General features: G+C 42.8%; 1 protein-coding gene and 1 long non-coding RNA gene across 19 annotated transcripts in view; one reads left to right on the top strand and one right to left on the bottom strand.

Annotated features, from left to right (window-relative positions):
- Positions 1–380, bottom strand: part of DNM1L (dynamin 1 like) — a 46,372-nt gene extending 45,992 nt beyond the window's left edge. For 5 of the 12 annotated variants that reach the window (XM_023643346.2, XM_023643344.2, XM_070271237.1 and 2 more), the window contains exon 1: positions 60–309. In XM_023643346.2, coding sequence (XP_023499114.1) covers positions 60–161 — 102 coding nt within the window. In that variant the 5' untranslated portion in view covers positions 162–309. Of the gene's footprint in view, positions 1–59 lie in introns of all 12 variants that reach the window. The other 7 variants (XM_023643347.2, XM_023643342.2, XM_023643345.2 and 4 more) reach the window with 7 other exon arrangements.
- Positions 318–10,085, top strand: part of LOC106783274 (uncharacterized) — a 120,585-nt gene continuing 110,817 nt past the window's right edge. For all 7 annotated transcript variants that reach the window (XR_011440027.1, XR_011440030.1, XR_011440025.1 and 4 more), the window contains exons 1-4: positions 318–574; positions 1,009–1,101; positions 7,099–7,258; positions 7,999–8,100. This is a non-coding gene — a long non-coding RNA (uncharacterized lncRNA). The remainder of the gene's footprint in view (positions 575–1,008; positions 1,102–7,098; positions 7,259–7,998; positions 8,101–10,085) is intronic.

Here is a 10,085-nt window from a genome sequence, read left to right as displayed (position 1 = left end):
GCCGCAGCCCCGACCAGGCCCGCGCCCCGGCCTGCGCGGACGCCGCCCTGGTCTCTCACCTGCGTTCCCACCACGACGATCTGAGGCAACTGGATGATGTCGGCGCCCACCGTGTTGAAGACGTCCTGCAGCTTGTTGATAACAGGAATTAGCGCCTCCATGACTCGGAAAACACGGGACCCCCGTCCGACCGGCCGCGGCAATGAATGGGGCCGGGGCCCACAACCCGCCTCCCTCCTCTTCTCCTCCGCCCTCTCCTCGAGAGCCGGCACCCATTGGGCCCCGCCCGCCCGCTACCTGCCCCCTCCCGGCAGGCCATGCGCCAAGAGGGAAGCGGAGAGTAACAACGCCTGCCGGGAGTTGTAGTTCTGGGGCGGAGCAACGCCAGGGCCTACGGCTTCCAGAAGGCTGAGCGGCGAGGGCTAACCCCGAGCTGCGAAGAGGCGGGTGGGTGCTTGGGGCGGGAATGTTTCTCCAGCTCTTGTCAGAACACTAGGGAGCCAGGTCCGGAGAGTAGGAGGGAAGAGACACATTTATGCCTGTCCTCGAGGCATAATATGTGTAAAAATGCCAGGTATGAGTATGTGTTAAGTACAGCGGAGTCTCTTGATTATAAGAGATGTCATTTTCTTATGAGGACGCTTTCTCTGGAAGGGCGGGTTGGAAAGGCTGAGAGAATAGCTCATCGCCTCAGACACCCCGCCAGGTGCAAAAGATCCCTAGGCTGATACTAGAGGGGATGGGGTGCTAGGTAGCAAAAATTCAAAACCAGCTCAGGTTAGAACACTCGGGTTCTCCAGAATATTTGTTGAAATGTGTTCAGAAAAAATCTTAACAGTGTCAAGAGTTTTAGAGGGGAAGGGGTGGGCCCTTGTTCTCTCTGTTTTGTATAAATCTTCATTTACTGTGGCCCAATTTCTGGCAAAGTGGAGATCTGATAACTGCCTTACTAGGTTTTTTGCTGAGTGGGCCTGCTATTCTATTCCTAAATGTTGTTTTTCTTTTTAGACAGAGCATATGTCTCTCGCCCAAATATCCAAAGGCTTCCTATCGCAAAGTAAAAAAAAAAAAAGGTGACCTTTGAGCAAGGACCTAAAACAGGTAAGGAGAAAGCCTCCTTCCCTACTTTATTTTTCTAGATAGTATTTATCTCTGTCTAATGTGCTATATATTGAACTTGGTTACTGTCTCCTGCCGCTTGCTAGATTATCAGCTCTTAGAGGCCGGGGATTTTTGACTGTTTAATTCATTGATGCATCCCTAGCTCCTAGAAAGTGATAAACAAGATAGTCCTAATCTTAGTCCCCTCTGAGTTTACAATCTAACAGATTATGACCCCATTATAAATAAAGGCGTAAAGTGCTATGACTGGGTGTATTATGGAGCACATAATGGGAGCACTTTTTCTATGGGGGAGGGGGAGTGAAAGTTCAAACAAGACTTCCTAGAAGTTGCTGGATTTAATCTCCATGAAGGCAGGGATCACCTGCAGTAGTGGAAGTTGTGCACTACACAGTGTCAGTGGGTACCATTCACTGGCACAGCCATACACAGTAGCCCTGGGGAATATGCTCAATTTGTTCAGCAGGACACGTGGTAGGTACTCAATAAATATTTTTAAACAAATGAATGAAATGTCATCTCAGCTAAGACCTGAAGGTCCACTAGTGGTGTTTCAGCATCATCAAGTTATATGAGCATTCCCTTCTCTTTGATTCCTTTTTCAGAAAATTTCGGAGACAAAATTTCAGAACTGCAAAAACAGAGAGCAGACCAAAGACGTTTATTCCAAGTCCTTTTATTTTCTACCCAAGATGATATTGTATGATAGTCAGATGTTACCCACTTTGCTTCTCAGCCCTCTGTTGATGGAGCTTTTCTCTTCTTTTTCTCTGAGCAGTCTGTGTTCCTTCCCTGAAGAGAAGGCCAACAAATGGAGAGGGTGGGCTCATGGTATAGCTCCATGGGCAGAACCAGTAACTGCTTCATAGGGACAGGGTGCCCTGGGGCAAAAATGATGCAACTACAACTGTTTTTTCCTTATTTGGGGCGCCAATAGACATAATCTTTTCCTATTTGCTAATGGTAAAATTTAAAAAGCAAGCATACGTATGTTCCAGAAAGAGAAATGTCATGAATTTTGCATGGCATTATATATTTCCATTTAAATTATAAAATGTCTGTTAGAATGGAACACACAGAGCCTGGTGTTAACATGCTTCAGGAACGATAGTGGCTACTTTTTAATTCTATCTTTTTTTAGAAGGAAGAATAATTAAATGGCCAATGGTTAAAAGTCCTCATATCACCCCACCACCACCACCAGTTAGGTTTAAACAGAATAGTCCAGTACTTGTCTGGACGCTAGAGCATCGAGTTCATCAGACACAGAAGAAAAGAAAATTGTCTGAGGCTGCAGATACAGGAAGTGCTGAGGCCTTGAAAACGCGTGGCTCTAATTTGATAACATTTTTTTTTTAACACAGGCAGGATACTCTATGTGCAGTGTATTTCACTGGAAGCAAACCAATTTGGGTTTTCACATTTTAAGTTCACAACACTCTTGCTTATGGGAAAGCCGCTTAGCCAATAAGTATGTCTTTCCTCATCGAAAGTCGGATAAAGTCTTTCTCAGTGGGTTGCTATGAAATCACATTAAGCCATTAACTGGTGCTGTCTCCAAAGGCTTTTTTAAGAACTCTTCTCCTTCAGCCATCCCACTCTCACTGTAAGTTTGTGATTAATAATCTAGGCAGGACAGTTTGGTTAAAAGTCACAGAAATTGGGGCCCAGTCCCGTGGCCGAGTGGTTAAGTTCGTGCGCTCCACTTCCTTGGCCCAGGGTTTTGCTGGTTCGGATCCTGGGTATGGATGTGGCACTGCTCGTCAGGCCATGCTGAGGCAGCATCCCACATGTCACAACTAGAAGGACCAACAGCTAAAATATACAACTATGTACTGGGGGGATTTGGGGAGAAAAAGCAGAAAAAAAAAGAAGATTGGCAACTGTTATTAACTCAGGTGCCAATCTTAAAAAAGAAAGTCACAGAAATTTAGTCAAACTAACTGGCTCGAAAAGAGGAGTCAGTTACTTGTATAACCAAAGGGCTAGCATGACCTTGGTCTCAAAAATACCTGGAACCAGGGACTCGGGCAGCATCAGAATTCTCTCTGCCTCTTATCTCTGCTTCCCTCTGCATCATCTACTTCATTGTCTCAAACCAAGTTACTCTTGTGGATGAGATGAGCCCTGTGGAGGCCATAGGGGATCTCATTGTAAGCTGGAGGCCATAGGGGATCTCATTGTAAGCTGCCTCCAGGCAGATGAGGTTGAGTGAATCTGGGGAGGAACTGAAACTGTGTTTCCACCCTGTTTCCCTGGTATATGAGTTTCCTATTGCTCCCTTAACAAATTACCACAAATTTAGTGGCTTAAAACAACAAAAATGTTTTATCTTACAGCACTGTAGGTCAGAAGTCCAACTCAGGTCTCACTGGGCTAAAATCAAGGTATCACCAGGGCGGCATTTCTTTCTGGAGCCTCCGCAGAAGAGTCCATCTCCTTGCCTTTTCCACATTTGAGATCACCCACATTCCTAGCTCTTGACCCCCTTCCAACATCTTCAAAGCTAGCAGTGTCACATCTCTTCAATCCTTCTTGTGTCATCCCATCACTTTCTGACCACATCCAGGGAAGGTTCTCTGCTTTTAAGAACCCATCATTAGATTGGCCCACCTGGATAACCCAGGACGCTCTCCCCATCACAAAGTCCATACCTTGACTCAGGTCTCCAACGTCCCTTTTGCCATATAAAGTTCTCAGGTTCCGGGGTTTAGGGCATGGATGTGTCTGAGGGACCATTATTCTGCCTACCACAGCAGGTTAAGGTGACTGGTCTGGGGATGGACCTGACCCAAGCAGGAGCTTTTAGAGGCCTTCCCTGAGAATTGTTTAACTTGAATTAACCAGAGAATTTTCTGCCTCCGGTTATGGAACTATAAGGATTTGATTCTTTGTCTCCAGAGATCATGTTTCCTACCACAGGGAATAAATTGGCTTTGGAGAATAAAATAGACTCCTTTTTCACTGTAAAAAAAAAAAAAAACTTCCCAAATCCAACAATTGCCCTATACTTCTAAATGTACATATATAGCACATAATCTAGCAATTCAAATCCCCATAGTTTATTTCTTCTTCTTTTCTCTGTTGCCCTTTTCACACAATATTATTAAACTATTATTTATTGAGTACTTCCTGTATGTGAGGCACTGTGCTCAGCATTTTACAATTGCCTCTTGGGAAGGGTTTACAGATTTGGAAACTGAGGCCCCAGGGCTTTAAGTAGAGTGATAGATTTACATAGCTAGTATGTGGCAAAGCTGGGATCTAACAGACTATTTGGCAAACTCTTAACCTCTACACGTACTGCCACATTTCTTCATTCGTTCTCTCATTTACTCAACACATATTTATCAAGTACCTATTAGGCATGTGGATCTTAGGCAGGCATTATATTTACCTAAGGGAGGGAGAAAGAACTGTGACATGACAGTAACATGCCCTTCCCCCTTAGCCAATAGTGAGCTCCCTGACGGCAGAAGTTATTTAGCTAGTGGTCTCCACCACCTAGTATGATGCTTGTTCCATAGTACCACTCTAGTGGACTTAGGGTTTCCTTTTCTTTTATTTGGAAAGTCTGGAATAGCAAGGATTTAAGCAGCTCTGAATTGGTCCAATTGCAACCAGGATTTGCAATCAAACCCAGCCAAAACATGTGAGGCTGGCCTGGCATACGACTCCTGATCAGAATAGCTGCCAAATTACTGTATGGCTGGCTTCATTCTAACTTAAAGTCCCTAATGAGAGAAAGTTTATTTTGAATTAAATTAATAACTGGAAATTATTTTAATAATTCTTGCAAAAGATCATTCAGACTACTTTTTAATAGCGTAAGTGTCCAATATCATTTTATGCCAACTTTTTTTTTTTTTAAAGATTGGCACCTGAGATAACAACTGTTGCCAATCTTTTTGTTTTTTCTGCTTTATCTCCCCAACCCCCGCCCCCGTACATAGTTGTATATCTTAGTTGTGGGTCCTTCTAGTTGTGGCATGTGGGACGCCACCTCAACGTGACCTCACGAGCAGTGCCATGTCGGCGCCCAGGGTCCGAACCCTGGGCTGCCGCAGCGGAGCTCGCAAACTTAACCACTCGGCCACGGGGTCGGCCCCTATGCCAATGTTTTGATCATCAATCATAGCCAAGCTGCCGTTATACATGCCTTGAAAGCATAGCGGAGCATGCAGATCTAACGTTAATATAGAATATACAACTCTGATCGGGTCGCCTCTTGTTATATTTTAGAAACTGCCTGTATTTTGCAAAGACAATAAAGTAAACAGCTTTAATCAATTTGCACTACTCCCTAGGCCTCAAGCTTAACACATACTTTGTTAGCAGGTGTAGGAAATTGTCAGCAGATGGTGGAATCCATCAGGTGGTTCAGAAGCCAACAATTGAATCTGGTGAGATACTGACAACCCATTAGAGGGCAGTGTGACAACACAATTAAGAGTAGTAGAGGCATCTCATCTCCCTAGACTATTTTCTTCCCTTTGCTCCACATCCAGACACCAATGGAACTTAGCCTTTCTTTTAATCCTCCCACCCTCAAAACATGCGGCATATGTTGCTAACTGTTTGAGATAATGGAGTGATTTTACATCACAGTAATGCCAACAACCGGAAATTGCATGTTAGACATCCGTGTTCTTAAGCTACTTCACCTGCCCTGTCTCTGGAACTTTCTCATTAGCCTCTTTTCTTTACCACTGTATTCCAGGTTCCTAAAATGTTATTTGGCATTCTTAGAAGCTCCTAAGATCTCCGTTTTCCTCTGTTTTCCAGGCTTCTTTTTTATCTCCCTCACACCAGTTCAATTAGCTCACTCTTTATGGTGAAGAGGAGCTTAGCTTTTTAGCTCTTAGTTACTTTTGCATATCCAACGGCTCTACTAATACCTTGTGATAAACAAAGGGACATCTACCCTGGATTTCTTCCTTTAGCAACCACGTCTAGTAGAGACTTAGAACATCCTTCCTTTCTAATTCCCCAGCCAGTCGGTCTAACCAGTAGCGGGCAGCATGAGTCAATTTAAGTGGTTTTTTGGGTTTCTGTTTGTTTGTTTTGCTGAGGAAGATTCACCCTGAACTAACATCTGTGCCATTCTTCCTCTATTTTGTATGTGGGACACCGCCCCACTGTGGCTTCTGAGGACGGGTGTAGGTCCATGCCGGGAACCAAACCCAGGCCACCAACGCAGAGCGCACCGAACTTAATCACTGGGCCACAGGGCTAGACCCACAATTTAAGTTTTAACAACCAATTTTCTCGAAATGCCATACAGTCGTGAAGGATGGCAAGACTTACACATCAGTGACAGAATTAGTAAAATTGGTGAATAATGCAGTATACCTTAAAGTACTAAGTGCAGCATCTATAACATGTATAAAGGTTTATCCAAAAGTTGACTTTTTGTTTCTTTCTGATGACTTTTATTTATTCTAATTCCTTTTCAGTTACTGAATGTTTGACCAAATGGATGAGTGGATAGATAGATGGATGGATGAATGAATGATTAAGTAAGTGTTTTGCATATTAAATATACTTCATCTGGGCTAGTCAGGGACTAACAAGTTATTTTAGAACTACTACAGCAAAAGGAAAAAAGTTCTGAATTAATCATCCTCTTTAAGAAGCCATGACCTTACTCCCAACTCCTGATCTATGAAATAGGAATAATAATATAACTACTAAGGATGTGACGTACCACCAAAACAAAAGAAAGTTTTTAAACAGCATGAGCAGTACTGTAAGTTAATGCAAAGGTAGAAAATGATGTACCCCAAAATCCAGACCGTGGTCTTGAATGTGTGCCACTATTCACACCAGTAGCAAAAACAAAAACAAACAAGATTAAAAAGAAAACAGAAGAATGGGCATTAAATATTATGTTAAGAACTCAAGATGGCAAAGGTGAACAAAACACATTCATTGGCATTCCTCAAATCTCTTTTCTTCTCATTCCCTCCTCGCAAGAAGAAAACAGGCAAGTAACCAGAATTACTATCATAGAAGTCACCACATTGGAGAGGGACCTAACCTGAGCTTCCTGGATTAAAGGATGAATAGGAGTTGACCAGATAAAAAGGAAGAGAGAGAACTTCCACACCAGGCAGAGGGAGCAGCTTGTACAAAGGTAAAGAGGAAGGAAAGGACGTGATACATTCTGGATGCTTTAAATAGTTTAGTGAGGCTAAGTATAGGGCAAGAGGGTCTGTGAGAGAATGGTGAGGGGCAAGGCTAACAGCTGGTCAGTCAGAGGTGAACTCATGACAGTGAGGAGCTAGAGGTGTATCTTGAAAGTAATGGAGAAAATCAGCAGAGTAGGTAAAGAGACACATGATCTTATGAATTTTGTAAAGATCACCCCCAACCCACTGGATTGGGATGAGGTAAGGGAGAATGGGAAACCGGATAGGGAGTGTTGCAGTAATTCAAGTCAGAGATGATGGTAATGTACACTAGCGTGGTAATAGAGGAGGTGGAGACACCTGGACAAATATAGAATCGATGCAGTCGTCCAGAGAATATAAAGAAGGAAAAAAAACGGCCAAGGGCAGAATGGGTAATAGGAACATTTAAGAGGAGAGAGAGGAAGGATGTTAAAGAAAGAAACCATAAAACTAAAAAGATAAAAGGAAAAATAAAAGAGAGAATGGCTTGTTCAAAATGTCTTTCAACCTCCTTCCTGTGGGCCCTTCTTTGCTTCAGAAGCTGAAAAGCTAAAAACATTTCCCAATTCTTTGCAACTAGTGTCCCAGATATAATTTTAGTCCTATAAAACAGATGCATTCACCCAAAGCTTAAATTTTGAACTAAATTGTCAGAGGATGGAAGAGTTGCATAAGGCATCCATTTTGCTTCTGTAAATCATAGGAGGCATGACGTGGTTCTGGAGTTAATAGTTCTGATGATGCTTTCCTGATTCTCAGAGAGGCGCTGGGGTGAAGAGATCCCGAGAGCCAGCTCCTGATTGTGGTAAATATGTCAGTAACTGTTGGTGCCCCAATTTTGTGGCATTGTTCTGGGAGTACAGTCATGCACTGCATAATGATGTTTCGGACAAGGACAGACCATATATCCGACAGTGGTCCCATAAGATTAGTACCATATAGCCTAGGTGTGCAGTAGGCTATACCATCAAGGTTTGTGTAAGTACACTCTATGATGTTCCCACAATGATGAAATCGCCTAATGATGCATTTCTCAGAACATATCCCCATCGTTAAGCAAAGCATGACTGTAATTCCAGGATATCTAGCCTAGAGCCTGTTTTTCTAGTCATTCTAACAGATTCATAAGCACGTAATTCCATGTATTAAATTTCTTTATGCAAAAACTTGATAGATGAATGTATTCATTTCCTAAGACTACTGTAGCAAAGTACCACAAACCGTTGGTTTAGAACAACAGAAATTTATTCTCTCTTAGTTCCAGAAGCTAGAAGTCCAAAATCAAGATGTCAGCAGGATTGGCTCCTTTTGAGGGAGAATCTGTTCCATGCCTCTCTCCTAGCTTTTGGTGACCCCAAGCATTTGTTGGCTTGTGGCAACATACCTGTAATCTCTGCTTCCATCTTCACGTGGTGATCTGCTCCCTGCATGTGTTCACGGCATCTTCCTTCTGTGCATGTCCGTATCTGTGTCCAAATGACTTCCTTTTATAGTGACATCAGTCATGTTGGGTTAAGGCTCACTCTAATGACCTCATTTTAACAGGAGACAGAAGAAGGATTTTAACTGGAAGGAATTTTAACTTGATTACCTCTATAAAGACCCTGTTTCCAAATAAGATCATATTCTGAGGTACTAACGGTTGGGACTTAAACATATCTTTTGGGGGGAACACTGTTCGATCTATAACAAGGAGTATGACAGGAACATTTGGTATTCATTAAATATCCGTATGGTTCTCATATTTCCCAACCTCCTTTGCAGTTTGCTTGGGGCCCTGTGACTAGTTCTGCAATAACTGGGAACAGAGGTAGCATGTGTTTCTTCTGGGCTGGGTCAGTGAAAAGCCTTGTTCAACCCTCTAGCTTCCTTCTCCTGCTTTGGCAAACTCGAAAGCCACATGTTGAGAGAGTAATGTAGCAAGACGGTCAAGCCTCAGTCAGCCTTCGTCCCTGAGTGTCTCCGTGGAATAGAGTCCCCTGCCAAAACATATTAGACATGTAACATGAGCAAGAAATAAATCTTTGTGGTGTAGAGACACTAAGATTTAGAGGTCTCTTGCAGAAGTTGGTGTTAATTATCTTCATTAAGCAGCCTTACCCTGATGGACACATTCTTGGAGAAGTTCCTGTCCTGGGAGTTCAGTTTGTGTCCTGAAGTAGGCTTTTCAAAGCATCTGCTAAAAACAGTGTGCTTCTCTCAGCAAAGAATATCTAAGAATAAGAGTATAAAGAGGAGGATTGGCAGTAGTTAGCTCAGTGCTAATCCTCCTCAAAAAAAAAAAGTATAAAAATCTCTATGTATCTGTGTTAGTCTGCTGAGGCTACCCAAGGCTTATACCTCTGGCCTGTGTACCTGATCCAGAGGTTCACTAAAAGCCACTTTCCCACCCTCACCCCCACCCCGCTTGCCGATTGTGTGTTATAGATCGCACATCTCACTCTCCAGGTCCCATGATACAGCGTTAGCATGTTGGTGAGATTTAGATTACTTTTATCACACCCAAACTAGGGTATGTCCTCAAGCTAGGAGGTTCTTTGAAGGCTGTTTTTACATTTTTTTTTTCCACCTCAAAGAAAGGGTGGAAATGAATTTTAAAAATAATAATGAAGGGTAAAAAGGGGAAGGTAAGTCATCTGAACTCTGTTGACACCTTGTCAAATCCCTTGCCCTGGAAGTAATTACCATTAAGGTTTCTTGTGTGTGCTTTAGGAATTTTCCACACATGTGTAAGTGGGAGTAGCATCATATTGTTTTACAATTCATTTCTTTAAATTTTCACCTACTAGT

The sequence above is a fragment of the Equus caballus genome, chromosome 6, assembly GCF_041296265.1.
Source record: "Equus caballus isolate H_3958 breed thoroughbred chromosome 6, TB-T2T, whole genome shotgun sequence".
Taxonomy (NCBI): Eukaryota; Metazoa; Chordata; class Mammalia; order Perissodactyla; family Equidae; genus Equus; species Equus caballus.
The sequence above is the reverse complement of the archived record's forward strand: the minus strand, read 5'-3'. Positions and strand labels throughout refer to the sequence as shown.